The 19,330-nt window shown below is 40.2% G+C and overlaps 1 protein-coding gene across 2 annotated transcripts in view; it reads left to right on the top strand.

Moving 5' to 3' along the window:
• Positions 1 to 19,330, top strand: part of CD38 (CD38 molecule) — a 50,810-nt gene that overhangs the window by 15,825 nt on the left and 15,655 nt on the right. For both annotated transcript variants that reach the window (XM_072737749.1, XM_025998542.2), the window contains 2 exons: positions 16,324 to 16,453; positions 18,447 to 18,582. In XM_072737749.1, coding sequence (XP_072593850.1) covers positions 16,324 to 16,453; positions 18,447 to 18,582 — 266 coding nt within the window. The remainder of the gene's footprint in view (positions 1 to 16,323; positions 16,454 to 18,446; positions 18,583 to 19,330) is intronic.

Below are 19,330 nucleotides of genomic sequence, written 5' to 3'. Positions count from 1 at the left end.
CCCTCTATTTATATATTCATGAGAGACGCACAGAGAGAGGCAGATGCTCAACCACTGAGTCACCCAGTGCCCTGAAACTGTGAGAGATTTAGAATTACAAAGGATTGTTTGAGACTTAGATCAAAGACAATTGATCACATTTGGGGGACCTTCTTTCATATTTTAGCATTTCCAGAAGTTTTTCAGGGGGACTTTTGAATCCCACCTGTAGGAACACACCAATTTACTACCAAGAACTGTCCTCTTTGTATTTGCCAGGACTAGTTTACTTCATTCTTTCTCAAGTGATGTCTTTTTCCTTCTTCAATATTCCTCACTCTCATGTTTGTATCTCTTCTCAATTTGTCTTTTTTTTAAGCTAAAGATGTTAAATTATGAAAATTTTAAACACACTGGAATGTCTAGGGAATAATATTACTGATGCCTATCTACTCATTATGCAGAGGTAACAGGTGAACATGTTTGCTATATTTGCTTTAGATCTTTTTTCTAGGGTTTTTTTTTTTTTTTTTTGAGCCCCCTAGTGCAGCGCTTGAACTCATGACACTGAGGTCAAGACCTGAGCTCAGATCAAGAGTTGGACACTCAACAGACTGAGCCACCCAGGTGCCCCTTTTCAGTTTTACAGAAATAACGCAACAGGTAAAATATAAGTCTTTCTCCCCACAATTCCCCTTTCCTCTTTCTCAGAGGCAAATACTATGGCTTGTTTCTCTTGTATCTTTCTAGAAATGTTCTCTGTATATGTAAGTATATTCCCATATTCCTTTTCTTCCCCACACACATTGGTGCTTCTGTGTTTCACTTTTCTTTTTTCATTTCATAATGTATCTTGCTTGACTATCAGTGTGGTTACAGAGTATTCCAGCTTATGGATTTACCATATTCTAGATTTGTACTGATAGACAAATTCAGTTGTTGAAAACCTTTTGTAATATATTATGAAACAGTGCTGCAATAAATTCTTGTGTAAGAATCTTGGAAGAGTTATCGCTAAGTTCAAGGATTGAACTTAATTTTGAAAATAGCCAGATTTCCCTTTGTGAGGCAATTTTCCTTTTGAGGCAATGATAGTTTCTGTGTTGCTATGCTTCTACCACACAGGGTGTTTTCAGACTTTCTGATTTTTATCAGTCTGATAAGGAAAGATGTGACTGCATTTTAATTGTTATGTAGTTTGTGTTTTGCCCTGTAGAATAAGCTTTGCTTTTTCCATATTTTGGTGATTTTAATCATGTTTTAGAGATTTACCCTTGTTGATATATGAGCTTCAGTTCATTAATTTCAACTTGTGTATGAGATCCTCCTGAAAGACCATATCCTATGTTTACTAAACTACTCCCTTTCCTCAGTTTCTGTTGGCATAAGTGATGCCAGAACACACACGTCTACTTGTGCTTGTTTTTTTTTTTTTTTTCCTCTAAGGAGTTTAGCTAGAGATAGAAGTACTAAGTCATGGAATATGCGTTCTTACCCACTACTGGGTGTTACTGGTTTGCTAGGGCTGCTGTAAGGAACTACCACTAATTGGGTAGCTTAACCAATGGAAATGGATTGTCTCATATTTTTGGAGTCAGAAATCTGAAGCTCAGTTATCAGAAGGGTTTGTTCTTTCTAAAGGCTGTGAGGAAGAATTTGTTCCATATCTCTTTCCTAGTTTCTAGAAGCCTTAGGTGTTCTTTATCCAGTAAATGATGGTCTCCCTGTGTCTCCACACACTGTCTTTCTTTTTGCACATGTCTTTCTCTGTGTACAAATTACTTTCTATTTTAAAAAAATGATTTTGTTTATTTATGTATGTATGTATGTATGTATGTATTTATACTGAGCATAGCTGTGTGCATGTGAGCAGGGAAAGGGGCAGCGGGAGAGAGAATCCCAAGCAGACCCTGTGCTAAACATGGAGTTGATGTGGGGCTCCATCCCATGAACCAAAGATTGTGATTTGAGCTGAAATCAAGAGTTGGGCCCTCAACCAGCTGGGCCACCCAGGCACCCAAAAATTCCTCCCTTTTATGAGGATCTCAGTCATGTTGTATGAGGGTCCACATTTATCCTCATCTTACCTTGATCATCTTCAAAGACCTTATTTTCAGGTAAGGTCACATTCCAAGGTCCTGGGGGTTAGCACTTCCACATCTTTTGGGGAGGATACAATTCATTCCATACCAGTGGGTGTATCAATGAAGATGCTTTTGGCTACAAGTAAAAGAATGCTCAAATGGAAGTAGTTTAAGACAAGAGATTTTACAGACAGACATTACAAGACATTTAGAGGTGGGGTGGTCCTAGGGTTGGTTCCATGCTCAGTGATGGTTTGGGACTTCCCTTTCACTCTCCATCTCCCTGGGTGGCTTCCATCCTTAAGCTTCTTGTCACAGGATGGCTACTGCAGTTCCAGGTATTATGTCCTTCCTTATAGAATAATGCCTAGGGACAGAGAGCAGGAGGATGGGCAAGAAAATCACCATTTTGAGTCTCTTTTTATTAGGAAATAATGTCTTTCCCAGGAGACCTCCCTCAACTGCCTCTGTGCTTCCCCCAATTGTCATTAGGCAGAATTGAGCCACATGGCTCCCCAGCTGGAAAGGAGGCTTGTGAACTGAGTATTTGATATTTTGAATCAATGTGATAGGAGGCATACTTTGCCAAGAGGGAAGAAGAGTGAGGAAAATCTATTTGGGTTGGGAACCAACAGTGTCTGCCACATTACATATGCTCAAACCAGTCTCCAAATTTGTGGTGTCAACTTACTTTCAGAAAAGCAGCATGAAGGTCTTTGTTGCTATGTATCCTTACCATCGCCTAGAACAATTTTGCCCCTCTCTTTGTGGCTTTAATTTTTGTTTTCCTGATTACTAACTCAATTGATCATCTTTTTATATGTTTATGGGCCATTCTGGTTTCTTCTGTGAAGTGCCTATTTTTGTTTTTTGCCCCTTTTTTGTGTTGAATTGTCTGTCTTCTTTATACATTCGAGATTCTAATTTTTTGTCAGTTATGCAGATTGCAAATATGTTCTTCCAATCTGTGTCTTGACTCTTGACTTTATTGGATCCCTTGTATGACTGATGATTTTTAGTGTAATCCCATTTATCTTTTATGGTTGTGCCTTTTGCATCTTATTTAAGAACTTATTTTTTAAGTCAGAGATCACAATAAAGGTCACATATATTCTCCAAATTTTAAACTTTTGCTTTTTTGCAATGAACTCTTCTTATCCATTTGGAATTTATCTTTGTGTGTGGTGTAAGGTAAGGACCTAATTTTGTTTTCCCCACAGATGGATAGTCAGTTGTGTGAGTAATATTTATCAAATAATCCATCCTTTACAAGGGGCTTTATAATGCCACTTTAATTGATTTCAAGTTCATTAGTTTGAGTTTTCCAATCTGCTTTGTAATCTATTTATCCCAAAACAATGACCACATTGTTTAAATTACTAATGTCTTGATATCCATCAAAGGTGGTTTGATTTCTGTTACTAGGCATTGGTTTACATTTTTTGAAAGTACTTATAGAAACAGAATCATAAACTGTGCACTTTTGTGTCTGGCTTCTTTCATGGCTTTGGCGTGATGTTTTTGAAATTCATCCCTGTTGTGTGTATGAATAGACTGTTCCCTTTTATTGCTGAATAGTAGCCCATTATGTGCTTGTATACCCTAATTTGTTTCTTCATTCATCTCTTGATGGACATTTGGCTTGTATTCCCTTTTTGGATATTATGAATAAAGGTCCTATGAACAAAGTTACGGTATGGATATACGATTTTGTTTCTCTTGGGCAAATACCCAGAATTGAAATAGCAGAGCCACATGATTTACAAAGCTATTTAAGAAATACTAAATGGTTTTACAAGGTAATTGTATGGTTTTATGTGTTCACCATTAATGTATGAATATTGTCGTTGCTATACGTTCTTACTAACACTTGATATTGTCAGACTTTTATTTCTTAGCCATTCTAATGAGTTTGTAGTGGTATTTTTATAGTGCTTTTAATTTTGCATTTCCCTCATGACCAATGATGTTGAACATGGGCTTATTGAATTAAGTTTTCAAATCTTTTGCCAATCTTAAAAAAGTTAGGTTTTTGTTTGAGTTTTTGGTTTATGTATTCTGAATAGAAGTCCTTTGTCAGATGTGTACTGAAAGTGTTTTCTTTCATTTTGCAGTATTCCTTTTATTTTTTCATGGGGTCTTTTAAAGGGTCGAGTTGTTTTTATATCTTGACAAGATCCGATTTGTTCACTTTTTCTTATTTATATCTTCCTTGATTTACACTGGGGTTGCATCCCAATAAACCCATCATAAATTGAAAGTATTGTAAATCAAACATGCATTTAATACACCTACTTTACTGAACAGCATAGCTTAGCCTAGCCCACTTAAAGCACACTCAGAACGCTTATAGGAGCCTGCAGTGATTGTGACAGAGGATCAGACTGCATGTCTCTAATCTGGGGAAAAATCAAAACGCAAAGTTCAAAGTGCAGTTTCTACTGAATGCGTATCAGTTTTGTGCTAAATCATAAGTGGAACCATTGTTAAGTTGGGGACTGTCTGTATAGCCTGTGCTTTAGGTCTTTCATCTATTTCCAGTTAATTTTGTGTAGAGTATGAAGTAAGGGTAGATTTCATTTTTCTTTTTTTTCCAATATGAGAATCTATTTGCTGTACCATCATTCTTTGAAAGAGCTTTTCTTTTCTCATTGAATTGCTTTGGCCCCTTTGCTGAAAAACCAATCGACCATGCCTTAGCCTGTTTGGATTGCTATACCAGAACATGAGAGACTACGTGGCTTATAAACAGCAGAAATTTATTTCTTACAGTTCTGGAGGCTGGGAAGTCCAAGACTAAGATACCAGCAGATTTAGTGTCTGGTGAGAGCTGGCTTCCTAACTCACATGGCTAACTTCTCTCTGTGCACTCACATGGGGGAAGGGAGGAGGGAATGCTCTGGGGTCTCTTTATAAGACCACTAATTCCATTCTTGACGACTCCACCCTCATGCTATAGTCACTTCCCAAAGGCCCCACCTCCTATCACTGGGGGGATGGATTTTAACCTGATTTTGGGGGGATACAAATATTCAACCTATAGCACCATGTAAGTATGGGTTTCTTTCTGAACTCTCCATTCTCTTTCCTTGATCTGTATCAGTTCTTCACCACTACCACATGTTCTAAATTACTGGAGCTCTTTAGTACATCCTTTTTTGTTTGTTTGTTTGTTTTTTTTAATGTGGGTCTTGAACTCATGACCCTGAGATCAAGACCTGAGCTGAGCTAAGAGTCAGATATTTAACCAACTGAGCCACCCAGGCTTCCCTAGCTCTTTAGTACATCTTAAAGTCAAATAACATAAAATTTCCAGCTTTTTTCCTTTTGTTGACTTTGGCTAGGTTGCTTGTATTTTTATGTAAGTTTTAGAATTATTTTGTCAATATTTTTAACAAAGTATACTGAAATTTTAATTTGTGATCTGATAAATCTACAGATACATCTTAGCAAATGGTTTCCATCTTAATAGGGAGCCTTCCAAGCCATGAATGTGCTACACTTTTCAGTTTCTTCAGGCATGTAAAAATTTCAGTCAGCAATGTTTTGTTTTCAGAGTACTAGTCTTGCATATATTTTGTTAAATTTATGGCTCAATAGTTCCTATTTTTGCATTCCTATAGTCTCTCTTCAAGTATAGATATACATATATATATATATATATATATATATATATATATATATACACATATATCTAATTTAGAAAATATTTTCTAATAGTTCAAGTTTTGAATGTTGGTATTGTATTCACAAATTTTAGACAGAAACAAGTTTGACATGTTTGAGAAATAGGACAGTTTTGGCACCTAGAAGATGAAGGGCAGAGGCAAACAGTTTTAGGTCAGGGGTGGCCAGAGTTCATGTAGTTATCAAGGTACAGCCATTTAACATTTTTACTTATATACAGTTCCAAAAAGATCCAATCTTCCAAAAGAGCAGGTCCCAAAGTGATACATTTCCTTAGCCACCACATGATTCACTTTATGGTTACCTCCTATTTAATAACTATAATTCCCTATGGAGCAAAGCTTTGGAGGTCCAGGATAGTATGTGTCTTGTTAACTTCTGCATTCTTAGAATATACCTAATGCTCTGCTTGGCACAGAGCAAGTGCTCTGTATTAATTGGACAAAAGAATGGAAATACAAATAATTTTGTTAATATAAATATGTTTTATAAGTTCATATTTATAGTATTTGGACATTATAATAATGATACTAGGTCTTAATGAGTATAAAAGCTTGAAGTAAGCAATTGCAAGAAGTGACTATCACAGAATGATTCAAACCTCAACATTAAATTTATTTTCTAATTTTTTTTGCTTTACAGTTTTAGGAAAATTGTCATTCCAACAAATGATTGATTAGTAAGGAACTGGCTTGCTTAATATTCTAGGAGGAGCAGCTCTTTCTGCTCACAGGTCCTGTTCCCGTACTTTAATAAAAGCACCTTTTGCAACAACAACAAAAATATTCTAGGAGAAGACATGCTCAGGCTTGAAATGAGCATGAAAGGTGAACACATGGAAGGATAAATTCAGGGATATTGCTTTCTTAAGGATACATTTATAAAATATTTAAATATAGGCAGCATTTCCCAGGATCTTCCCCCAAGTAAATTCACAAAATACATGATATGACATATAAAGGCAAAGAACCAAAACCAAAAACCAAAACAAACCTAGGAATCAAAACCAAAAAGATTCGCACCCCCTAACACCCATTGCATTTGGAAATTAAAACAGCCCTTCCTTGGTGATATTTCAGACAATCAGTTCTCAGTCTTCATATTCCTTGACCAGTCAAGAGCATCCTACATCGTTCATCACTTCCTCCAGCTTAATATAGTTTTTTTTTTTAAGATTTTATTTATTTATTCATTAGAGACACAGAGAGACAGAGACACAGGTGGAGAAAGAAGCAGGCTCCATGCAGGGGGCCCAATATGGGACTCGATCCTGGGACTCCAGGATCACGCCCTGGGCCGAAGGCAGGTGCTAAACCACTGAGCCACCCAGGGATCCCCAATATAGTTTCTTCAATTGGCTTCCAGAATAAACCATTCTCCTGCTTTTTGTCCCACATTCCAGTTTTTGTTGTTGTTGTTGTTTTTTCTCCCAACCTCTTCTGTTGGATGATTGCCTCAAGGCTAAATCCTTGGTCATCTTCTCTTTGTCTTTTGGATGCTGATCTGAGAGTTTCATGCCTTTGTTTCTCCTGAACTTCAGAGTCATATGTCATCTGATTATTCCACAGCTTCACTGCATGTCTCATAGAAATTTCAAATATGGCATGTGGCATGTTCAAAACTGAATTGATCAGTGTCAGCTCCACCCAAGCCTAATCCATCCCAGTTCTTGGGAACTGTGTCCTTCCAGTATCTCAGGGTACAAACCTTGGAATTATTGATTCCTTATTTCTCTAACACCACATATCCAATCCATTAGGAAACTTAAGGGTAATTGGAATCTATCACCTCTCACCATCTTGGTGTGACTCACTGGCACTAGCCCAGATTACTAGTCTATTTGCCTCTGCTCTTTCCTTCCTCTGACTGTACTCAACGAGGCAGTCAGAGAAATACTTTGAAACTTAAGTAATATAATGTGCTTCTGGATCTTCTATGGCTCCTCAGTTCTCCATGAGTAGAAGCTAAATTCCCGACAATGGTTTAGGAAGCTCCCCCAGTCTGCCTTTACCTCTGTCTACTATCTACATGGCTTTCTCTGATCCAGCCACCAGCCACATTGGCTTCTTTGCTGTTTCTTGAACATATCTGGCATTAGAGGCAGATTAATGGAATTAATGACTTCTGAGCTTTCTTTACCCTGACTCTGAGATCAAGAATCCTATATGATCTACCCCCTGAGCCAGCTGGTAGCCCCAAGAGTCTTCTTCCTTTGAGACCCTACTTGGATATTCCGATCTTCCTGTGAATCTCGCCAGTTGTTCTCTTTGCCCACAAGATGGCAGTCTTCACCTACAATATAGGTTCCCTCAGCCTTAATTTGAGAGTGAACCCGAGTTAACCTGCTTGTTTTCCCTGGGTCCAGACAAAGTTCCCTGCAGGACTTGACAGCAGGAAAATTCATAGAATGAATGTAATTACCCTTTGAGATCTAAGTGCTTTTAGGGATGAGGATTTATGGTGTGAAAGATTTCCCAATATTAAGAAGGTGATGTTGCTTTATTGCGGGCAGGGTGGGGCCGGGGTGAGAGGGGGACTTTGAATAAAACTTACTTGTTGGAAGGGGGACAGCATATGCTGAGAGGTGACAGCACAGAGTTATGAAACATTAAGGAGCCTGACAACCTACAGATTTAATGTAGGTTAATTACATTAAATGTACAATGCATATAATGTACCTGGTTTTCACCTTAGCATAGGACTTTAACCAAATGTACCTGGTTTTCACCTTAGCATAGGACTTTAACCCTCTGTGCATCCCCTGGACCCCACTGGTGGTTCTATCCCATCACCTGGGGAAAACATGCCCCATTCTGGTCCTCAGCTTCTCATGGGATCTAGGGAAAGAACAAGCCCTCTGTGGTCTTAGGTCCTCATTTATGTTAGGAACAACTTGTGTCCTGTGGGAGGCAGCATTGTTCTGGAGAAAGAGCCTAGTTTGGCATGTCAGGAAGCTCTGTCCCTCTCTAATTGTTTGGATTTAGTTGTTACTAAATTCTGAACTTCAGTAACTCTAAAACAGCGATAATGATAGGATCCTCCTCATGCGGCTAGTGTGAGATTTAAATTGGATAAGTATGGGTTAAGGACTAAGCACAGTGTCCAGCACGTGGGGAGCACTCTGTGGTGGTCATGCACTCTCCTTTCCACCTTCTAGCCTTCCCTCCTACCTCTGCGCTCCTAGAGACCACTGCCTGGGTAGGTTGGAGGTAGGGAGAAGGGAGAGAAGCGAGCAAGAGGGATTGATTCATGGGGGATAGGGCAATTGACGACCATCTGGGGTCTGCTAGAAGGAGCCAAGTGGTAGGAAGAGGGAGGACATGTCCTTGACCTTGAGTCCTGACATTTGTACCTAGCTTCCAGGTCACCAGTTAAGGAGGCAGACAGAGAAATACTGTCATGGCCAAGATGTCAGCTCAACATGCGGACTTTCTTACTAGCAGATTGAGTCTTCCAGAAGCTGCTCCTGGAACTTCTGTCAAGCATACACACTGCTTAAGGCATGCTGGTTCTCACAGGCCTTTTGATTCTTTAATATCCCCCTCAAGATGGCAGGTTATGATGAATGTCCCTCAGCCCAAGACCACCAGGAACACAGCAGTTGAACAAGGGTTTCATGGCTCTTTGCAAGAGTGAGCATTCAATAGGTGAGCTCATGGGGACAAGGAAGGGCTCAGTGTGATGATGTTAGGAACAATTTATAGGATTGAAGCTTGTTTTGTGAGATTTGGGGCAAGCTTCAAGGAGGCTGGCTTTGCCTGGATGCTGCCCAGAAGCACTAGGAATGGGGTTAATTCTTTGATAGGGTAGGTTAATCTTATATGTCAGCTGGAAGAATGAAGCAAAACCAAAGCTATTACTGGTAAAGAAGGAGCAGGTGTTGATATTTGCTAAGATAGAAGGATATTTGGTCTGTGTGTGTGTGTGTGTGTGTGTGTGTGTGTGTGTCTTCTGTCTGTTCACATCACAGTCTCAGGGGTACAGAGAGGCTTATCTGATGTTAGGTGTCATCTCCATGTAAAACCTTGTGCTATCTGCGTCCCAGCAAGGAAGGAGCTAGAGTAGCTGGCTTTGGTGGCTTTACCTAATTTTGGAAGGATGATCCTGAGGGAAAGAAAGGAAGGCAAGGGAGTGGTGGTCTAATTTCCTTATCAACTGGACTTCCAGGTAGATAGACTAAATATTCTTTACTTGCTAGAACAAAGAGGCCTATCTCTTGAATGTCCTTAACAGGATGTCCTTGGTTAAAGGATCACTTAGAGAAAATAAGTTCATAGTCTGTGAGTCTCTGGAAAAGTCATGTAAGTTGTGGAGCTCTCTGGGGAATAAGATGGAGATGTTTCATCATTTCAATCCTTCCAGTTGTGTGACATACCCTATAGAACCCAAAAGGTCACTCAATGGCATGATTCATGATTCTGGGTGAGAAAGTGTGTGTCCCATGTAGGAAGGTGGGTAGGACACTGGGGAGGCTATGTAGGAAGTGCCATCCTTCCCTTGCTTTGTCTGAGCCTCTTGATTACTTGCCTCCTTGATATTATTCATAGAGTTTCTTAGTATGCTCTGTGATCAAGAGTGATTGGACAACCCAATCTTGCTTAAGGATTCAAGGAAGTCTTTAAATTGGAGAGAAAGCTCCATTGGAAAAAGTCTGCAGCCATAGCCCCTACCCCTCCTCATGTATATCACGTCATTGGGCCTTGAGAAGTAGGGCTGGGGCACCAAGTCCTGCCCAGTTACTGCTTTTGTCTTTTTTAGATTTATTTATTTATTTATTTATTTATTTATTTATTTATTTGAAAGAGAGAGAGAGAGAGAGAGACTTGAGGGTGGGGCAGAGGGAGAGAGAGAGAGAGAATCTCCAGCAGACTCCCTCCCGAGCATGGAGCCTGATGCAGGACTCCATCTCACGATCTTGAGATCATGACGCTGAGATCATGACTGAGCCAAAACTGAGAGCCAGACACTTAACTGATTGAGTCACCAGGTGACCCACATGCTATTGTCTTTAACTGGAGGAGAGATGAGAAAAAACACTGTAACTAGGAGACATAAGAGAGGACACAAAAATAATAAGTGGTGACCAAGTGGATATCCATATCCATCTCTGCTGGGCACAGGAATTCCTAAGGCCATATGTTTTCTTTCAACCCGGGTCCTAAAGCTTTCTAAGATTCTTAAACGCTTGGTCTAATTGCTCAAGTGACTCTAAGGGGAAATGAAAGTTTTGTTATGATCTCCATTGTAATATATGTTTATTATAGGAAAACATGAAATATAAGGAAGGGAAGATTACAAAGCAACCCTTGTACTTCTCACAACCAAATATAACTATTTTTAAAACATGGTTTGATTCCTGTGAGGTTTTTTTCCCTCAGTTTTTAAAAATTGGTTGTGATTATACTATGTCTCTGATTAAAGAGAAACTCCCCACCTCTTTTAATTAATTAATTTAAAATTTTATTTATCATTTATTTAAATTCAAGTTAATTAACATAGAGTGTTTTATTAGGTTCAGGGTAGAATTTAGTGATTCATCAGTTCCATATAACACTCAGTGCTCATCATATCACCTGCCCTCCATCATGTCCATCCCCCAGTTACCCCATCCCCCCTCCCCTCCAGCAACCCAGGGTTTATTTCCTAGAATTAAGAGTCTTTTATGGTTTGCCTTTCCTTCTGTTTTTATCTTATTTTATTTTTCCTTCCCTTCCCCTATGTTCATCTGTTTTGTTTCTTAAGTTGCACATGTGAGTGAAATCATACGGTATTTGTCTTTCTCTGATTGACTTATTTAACTTAACATAATACCCTCTAGTTCCATCCACATTGTTGCAAATGGCAAGATTTCATTCTTTTTGATGGCTGAATAATATTCCATTATCTATCTCTATCTATCTATCTATCTATCTATCTATCTATCTCACATATTCTTTATCCACTCATTTGTCAATGGATGTCTGGGCTCCTTCCATATTTTGGCTATTGTGGACATTCTGCTATAAACACTGGAGTGCGTGTGCCCCTTCAAATCACTATATTTGTACCTTTGGGGTAAATACCTCGTAGTGCAATTGCTGGGTCATAGGGTAGCTCTTTTTAACTTTTTGATGAACTTCTTTTTGTTTTGTTTTGTTTTAAATTTTTTATTTATTTATGAGAGTCACACACACAGAGAGAGAGAGAGAGAGAGAGAGAGAGAGGCAGAGACACAGGCAGAGGGAGAAGCAGGCTCCACGCACCGGGAGTCCAACGTGGGACTCGATCCCGGGTCTCCAGGATCGTGCCCTGGGCCAAAGGCAGGCGCCAAACCGTGCGCCACCCAGGGATCCCTTTGATGAACTTCCATACTGTTTTCCAGTATGACTGTACCAGTTTGCATTCCTACCAACAGTGTAAGAGGGTTCTAACCCCCTCCTTCTTTTTAGATGTCTTGGATAATACATGGATCTATTCTTACTGTAAACCAACAATACAGAAAAATATGGGGTAAAAGTGGAAATTTGTCTTTATTTTTCTTCTGAGAGACAACCCAACTACTACTTTGATGGGCATCTTTTTTCTATTTTCTATAAGGTGAGGTCTACTTTCATCACTTAAGGTAAAATAAACATTCTCCAAGTGATTTCAAGCTTTGTTCAAAAGCTGCTTTATATTCCACTAAGTGGAGATACTTTTTGAAACCATCCCCTCCTGTTGGCTACACATCTTTAATCTCTCTGGACCCCATCAAAGGAAGCAAAGCCAGAAAGTGGGCAAATAGAAACCCATAGTGGTTATATATGCAGATAGATTTTGCATGTCACAACAACTGGAGTAGCATACAGAGAAAAATCATTTTCAAAATAAGGATACTGATTAATATTTAGTCAAGGAGCTTTTTTTTTTTTTTTATTCTGTTTCTATCTTCTATAATAAAAAATTAGAAAACGTTCTACTATTTACTGCATTTTCAAGTTTTAGTGCTTTGGGCAAGTCACCAGTGCTCTGATTATAATTAGTTCTGTTCTTTTTCAGTCTGGTACCACAATATGCGTGCCTTGTGAATTTGAGGCTCCTTTCTGTGATGACCTGTATAGATAAGTACTACAGACATCTCTGTACAATGCCATCCTCATGCCTTTTTATTTCTCTCTCTCTCCATTTATGCCAATAAAATGTTGACTTGCACATTGAAGGTGAAATTTTTACTTTTGAATTTAAGGATAAAAAGCAGCTTCATAAAGCCTGCCCCCAGATTTTTTCCTATCCCGTCCTCACTTTTCTCTAACGTGTGGGGACTTGGGGGCTGTGGTCTCCAAGACAGAGGGAAGGCAGCTGAGTCATAAACTCTTCTGAGGTCTGTTCCAACTCTAATGTTGTATAACTCTGCCCCTTCTGAACAAGGAGCTCTGTTAAATTTTTAACCTAGGGATTCCTGAGCCCAGAAAGCAATTTTTCCAGAACTAATCTGTATATCTAAAAAATATAAAACTAACTCTGGAGGTTTGTGAGTTCTGTAGGAGACCCCATTGAATCCTTGGTGATTAAATAAGAATATGTTCGTGAAAACATCTGGTATATGGGGTGGACTCAGTGCCAGATTTTTTGCAAATTTTCAAAAATTTTTCAAATTTTCAGCAAATTCTCTTGCTCTTCATCCCATGGAGATATCTCTCTCCCTTCAATCTTTGTTTCAAGTCCCACAGATGCTGCTAAGGCCAGAGGTAGAAAAATTTTACAAGGGAGTTGGAATCTGGAATAGCATGTTTTTGAGAAGCCACTGCATTAAACTAATGGAATTAAAGCATGATCCCCATGAACACCATCAGGTGCCCATAAATTTTGGTTGACATTGAAGTATATAATACAATCACCTTCTACCTTTAAATGTATAATGTATGGAGAAAGCCAGGTGGAAAATGGTTTCCTGGCACAGGAATGGTTTCCTTTGGAAGGAAAACTGTGATGAGAGTTTAAATGTCCTGTGCAGGTTGGGGAATGGAAGGACCTTGGCACGAGAGAGCATGTTGTGTGTTTGCTCACGGAATCCTCACAAACCTTCATGAGTGCTGTGTTATTACCTCCCTTTTATAGATGAGGGAGCTGAGGCTGGAGCACTTTGCTCCAGCAGTGTGGTAGGAGCCTGACCTTCAGGCTCACACGGACTTGGGACCCATCCCGGCTTCCCTGTGACCTCAGATGCATTGCTTAACTTCACAGCCACCAAATGTCCTCATCTGTAAAATGGGAAAATGGTGGTATCTCCCTGTGACAAAGGCCTTTTTTCCCCTAGAATTGAAACACTGATTTTAGATGTGCAATGGTCATCACAGTTAAAGATGGCATTTCTCACCTTCCCTTGCAGCTGGTTGTGGCCTGTGATGACATTATAGCAAATGAAATGAATGTAAATAGAACATCTTTTAAGTACCTGTCCTTAGGAGGCAGCCCACCTGCCCATTGCTGCTGCTGTTATTTTCTTCCTCTTCCTTCTTCTTTCTCTTTCTTTTCCCTAGTCTTTCCGCTGACCGGAATGTAGTCATGAGGGCTGGAACTGAAGCACCCATTTTGGACCAAGCAGATGGGTCTCAGACATGTGGAATGTCATAGAAATCTCAGATGCTGGCTTTGAGATTGAGCTATGGACAAGAAATAAAGTTTTCTCTTAAGTCCCTGAAATCTTAGATCTTATTAACTCAAGTCAAATCCTGATATATTTGGTAATAGAAATGTTATGAGGTTAAATGAGATATGAATGTGAAATATATATTAAGCCCCAATAAGTGCTACTATTGTTTTATTATTATTATTATTATTATTATTATTATTATTACCTTAGCCCACCCAGTTGCTGGTGACTGATGTGGAATTCTGTCCTGTGGCTGTTTTACATTAAAGCCATTAGATTTTTTTATAGGCTGATTCTTACAAAGGTGAGGGTGGATGCCATCCCCGTTCAAAGTTGAGAGCAGGGAAACAATCATATTGCCTGTGGACAAGGGGATGGGCGGTGATATTATCCTCTGGCTTGTGTCTGCACCTTAGATCTGACTCCTAGTAGCTCAGTGCTCTCGCCACCTCAGGCGTGGGATGGTAGATACTTTACAGATGAAGAAACAGAGGGAGAGAGTGACTCCCCCAAGGACACACAGCATAACTGCCAGAACCAGAGAGTTCCAGCAGGCAGCCTAACTCAAGGGCTTTCCTCCTTGCCCTAAACAAAAAAGCTTTCCGATGTTTCGTGTTCCAAAAAATACACCCGGTGGGCTGGGTGCTCCTGTGTAAAATGGCCTGTATACACTGATATTCTCTGATTCCTTGGCTTAACACGGAGAAGCCAGTCTGGGCTGGGCAGGTAGGAGACCCTCTGGAGGGCAGCGGGAAAGATGCTCAGAAGGGAATGGAGGACAAAGGGTCTTTATTTCCCCTGGATCAGGTTGTCTGCCTTGGTACCATACCTAGGATCACCATTGCAAAGGCTGGAGTTTATCCCAATAATGATAACTGAGTGCTCTCAAGGGAGCACTCCCACTTCTTTGTCCCAAGGCAGTGACAAGTTTCTGTGCACCTGTTAACACAAATGCAAGGAGAGTTCCAATTGCTGTCTTCTCCAGTATCCCTTGATCTCTCCTCCCTCCATCTGCTCTTCCCTGACTGCCTGCCTTCTCACTACCAGTGGTTGTCTGGAGGGGACATGGAATTGGAATTTTGTTTCAGAGACTTTTCTCCTTTTTTGGGCCAGCTTAGAGCTCTCTAGTGATGACTCAAAAAAAAAAAAAAATCTGGTAGAGACCACATTTTTTTTTTTATGATTTTGTTTATTTATTTGAGAGGAAGAGATCACGAGTGGGGTGAGGAGAGGCAAAAAGAGAGGGACAAGCAGACTCTTCATTGAGTGGGGAGCCCAACTCAGGGCTTGATCCCAGGACCCTGGGATCCTGACATGAGCTGAAGTCAGATGCTTAACTGACTGAGCTACCCAGGTGCCCCTAGATGAGACCACTTTCATGCTTAAAACCATCCAATGGCTTCTTCTTTGGTCCAAAGGTGGTAAATGACCTATCGTCTGATTATTTTTCTGACTTGATTTTTTTAACCACTCTCACTTTCCTTTCTATTGCAGCTACGTTGTGTGCCTCAGGGCCTTTGTACTTGCAGTACCCTCTGCCTGGAATGCTCTCCTCATTATTCAGTTTTAGCTTATGTGACCTCTCAGGGGCAACTCTTCAGGACCAGCCCCCCTAATCAGTTACTGCTTCAGTATTTTGCTGATGCCCCTCTCCATTGATTTCCTGAATACTTAGAATAATTCACACTTATTTTGTGAACTGATTTGCTTATTTGAGTACTATCTGTCTTTCTAACCAGAGTGAGCTCCAGGAGGGACAAGGATTTTGTAGAGTAGGGAGGGTAATGTTCATATCATCAAAAATGCCACATATTTAGATGAGATGATGTGCCTGAACTACTTGGCACATGGTCATTGCTTCCCAAGTGACATTTTTCTGGGTAATTGTGCTCCAAAAATATGGAGCACAAGGTTTGAAATCTAACCTTTCCTGTTTTATTTTTTCCATGTTTTATCTCGCAGACATACAGACTGCCAAAAGATAGGGAAGGCATTCACAAGTGCATTTCTTTCAAAGGACCCTTGTGGCAGTACAGAACAGGACTATCGGCCACTAATGGAACTGACAACTCAAACTGTACCTTGTGACAAGGTAATGGGGGTCAAGCTATTGATGTTTAAAACAGAGGATAAAAGGCAAAGGAAGAGGTCACAGGACCATGTTTTGGCCAAAATGAGGGAAGAGGAAAATCTGGATGTTAGAATGTATGTGTGGTTGGCTGACATGGAGTTTGGGGGGCCTTTAGGGGACCAGGATCTCATCAGGATTTAGGACGTCTAGGGAAGGACTGTAAGAAAGAGAGAAATGGGAGCAGGGAAAGAGGAAGGAGACATGGCCAAAATACAGGCAAAGCAAGCCTATCCAAAACACAGCCCAGTCTAACCCAAACAAAAATGACCCAGCCTTACCTAATTGCCAAACTGTCACCTGACCTCTGATGATGATGATGTTAATAATAACTCAGTCACCCTGCATAATAATAAACACCCTCATTTGACCAGTGAGAAAACCTCGCCTTGATGAGGTTAGGCATCAGTGATTGTTCAAGTCTAATGGCCTTGGAAGTGACCAGCTGATGTGTTTTAGCACAAGATTAGGAGCCAGAGAGGCATTGATTGTACTGGAAAATGTTTAATGGAGTGTCTCTTTTTTAAAGCAGCATTTAAGGTGAAAATTCAGTGTACCCCCAGTCATCTTTGTGAGGCCCCCAAGCCAGCCATGTATTATAGCCACTTGTCCCATCACTGAAGAGCTGGAGTTATTACAGAGCTCCTGCCTGGTGCATGGATGCAAGGCCTTGCCCAGAGGGGCTGCTTGGGAAATAACCCCAGTGACAAGTATCGAGACCACAGATACAGGAAGAAGCACTAGATTTGCAATTGTCTCATTTCATCTCTTCACGTTCCTGAGTTCCTTACAGATATGCCCATATTATTTTACAGATAGGGAAAGTGAGGCACAGCAAGGCTTTGGCTGCCCAGGGTCAGGCAGCTATAAGTGGTGATGCTGGCTTCACAGGCAGTGGGTCTCCAGGGCCCATGTTTCAAGCCCCACCCTCCCCTGCCTCCTGTCGGGAAGAACAGGGCTTGAGGTTGTTCTGAAATTTGACCTTCTGTACCTTTACAAGGGATCCTGAAAAAATTCACTGTATTTTTTTTTTTCTTTCTCTTCTCTTTGTGGGGAGAGGAGAGAGTTGAGGAAAGAAGCAGAGGTTGTGGAACCTCTTAAGGAGCACTTTCACCAGAAAATAGCACGTAGACAAAATTGTTTTGCAGATAACTTTAGAAATTTCCTAATGCCTTCTCCAGATGTGTTCTGGTTCTGTGTTTATTGTAAGATTTTGACCAATGGCTTTCAGACTTTTTTTTACTGCCGCCAAAAATATTATGACCTAGAAAACATACCCCCCCCCCACATTCATGCTCTCAGTTTCACATACAGAAAGCAGTGATGGACTTAACAGCATTCACCCTTACTCAATATAATTTACTCTGCTTTTTGTTCTTCTTTCATTTAAAAAGATGTGGATTTGTTTTTTGGGTTTTTTGTTTTTTGTTTTTTGTTTTTTGACTTACTGAATTGTTGTTGATAATAGAATGTGTTTGTGGAATACTACTCAGCCTCAAAAAACGAAGTCTGGCCATTTGCAATGATGTGGGGGTGGCACTAAAGGGTATCATGCTAATAAATGAAATAAGTCAATCAGAGAAAGACAATTATATGATCTCACTCATATGTGAAATTTAAGAAACAAATCACGATCATAGGGGAAGGGAGGAAAAAATAAAACAAGATGAAATCAGAGAGGGAGACAAACCATAAGAGACTCTTAATCATAGGAAACAAACAGAGTTGTAGGAGGTGAGAGGGTAGGGGGTAGGGGTAACTGGGTGATGGTTATTAAGAAGGGCACGTGATGTAATGAGCACTGGGTGTTATATAAGACTGATGAATCACTAATCTCTACCTTTGAAACCAGTAGTGCATTATATGTTAATTAATTGTATTTAAGTAAAATAAAAAAAATTTAAACGGTTTCTTTGGGGACCATTAAAAAATAATAGGTTGTGTTTCTCTTTCTTAGACCCTCTTTTGGAGCAAATCAAGTGAGCTGGCGCATGACTACACGTGGGTCCAGCGGGATATGTACACCCTGGAGGATACACTGTTGGGTTACATGGCGGATGGCCTCAAGTGGTGTGGAGACGCAGGCTCTTCTGGTGAGGACTGGGGCCTTTTGGGATTGCCCAGGGACGTGAAAGAGCCCTGGGCTGTGCTGGGGGCTGTGGCAGATTAGTGTGGAAGACAGAGCCACAGATATCTGTCCTGATGTCATTTACATCCTTTTTGTTTTAAAGATTTTTTTTTAAATTTATTCATTCATGAGAGACACAGAGAAAGAGGCAGAGACATAGGCAGAGGGAGAAGCAGGCTCCATGGAGGGAGCCCAATGTGGGACTCGATCCCTGGACCCCAGGGGTTCTTTTTTTTTCTTTCTTTCTATTTATATTGTGCATATTTTTACTTTATATTGTTTTATTCGTACTTTATTTGGCTGTTTCTTTTTGTAAGATTTATTTATTTGAGGGAGAGAGCGAGCATGAGTGGGGGGAGGGGCAGAGAGAGAGGGAGAGAACTCTCAGGTAGACTACCTGCTAAGCATGGAGCCCAAGGCAGGGCTCAATCCCAGGACCCTGAGGTCATGACCTGAGTTGAAATCAAGAGTCAGTCACTTAACCAACTGAGCCACTCAGGCACCTTGCTTTTGGCTGTTGTAAAAAACTTATTATAGTAGCTTCTTCATCCCAGGCTTACATTATTTCAATTACAAAAATGATGCATGCTTATTTGCAAAGCACTTGCATGTTACAGAAATGTATAAAAGTAAAAGGTGAAGGTCACCCTACACCTTCCCCACTCCTCGGTTTCCATTTCATTTCTCAATGGGGGACTGTTGTCAATCATTCC

The sequence above is a fragment of the Vulpes vulpes genome, chromosome 14 (genome assembly GCF_048418805.1).
Source record: "Vulpes vulpes isolate BD-2025 chromosome 14, VulVul3, whole genome shotgun sequence".
In the NCBI taxonomy this organism is placed as follows: Eukaryota; Metazoa; Chordata; class Mammalia; order Carnivora; family Canidae; genus Vulpes; species Vulpes vulpes.
This window is presented reverse-complemented; position numbering and strand designations above follow the sequence as displayed.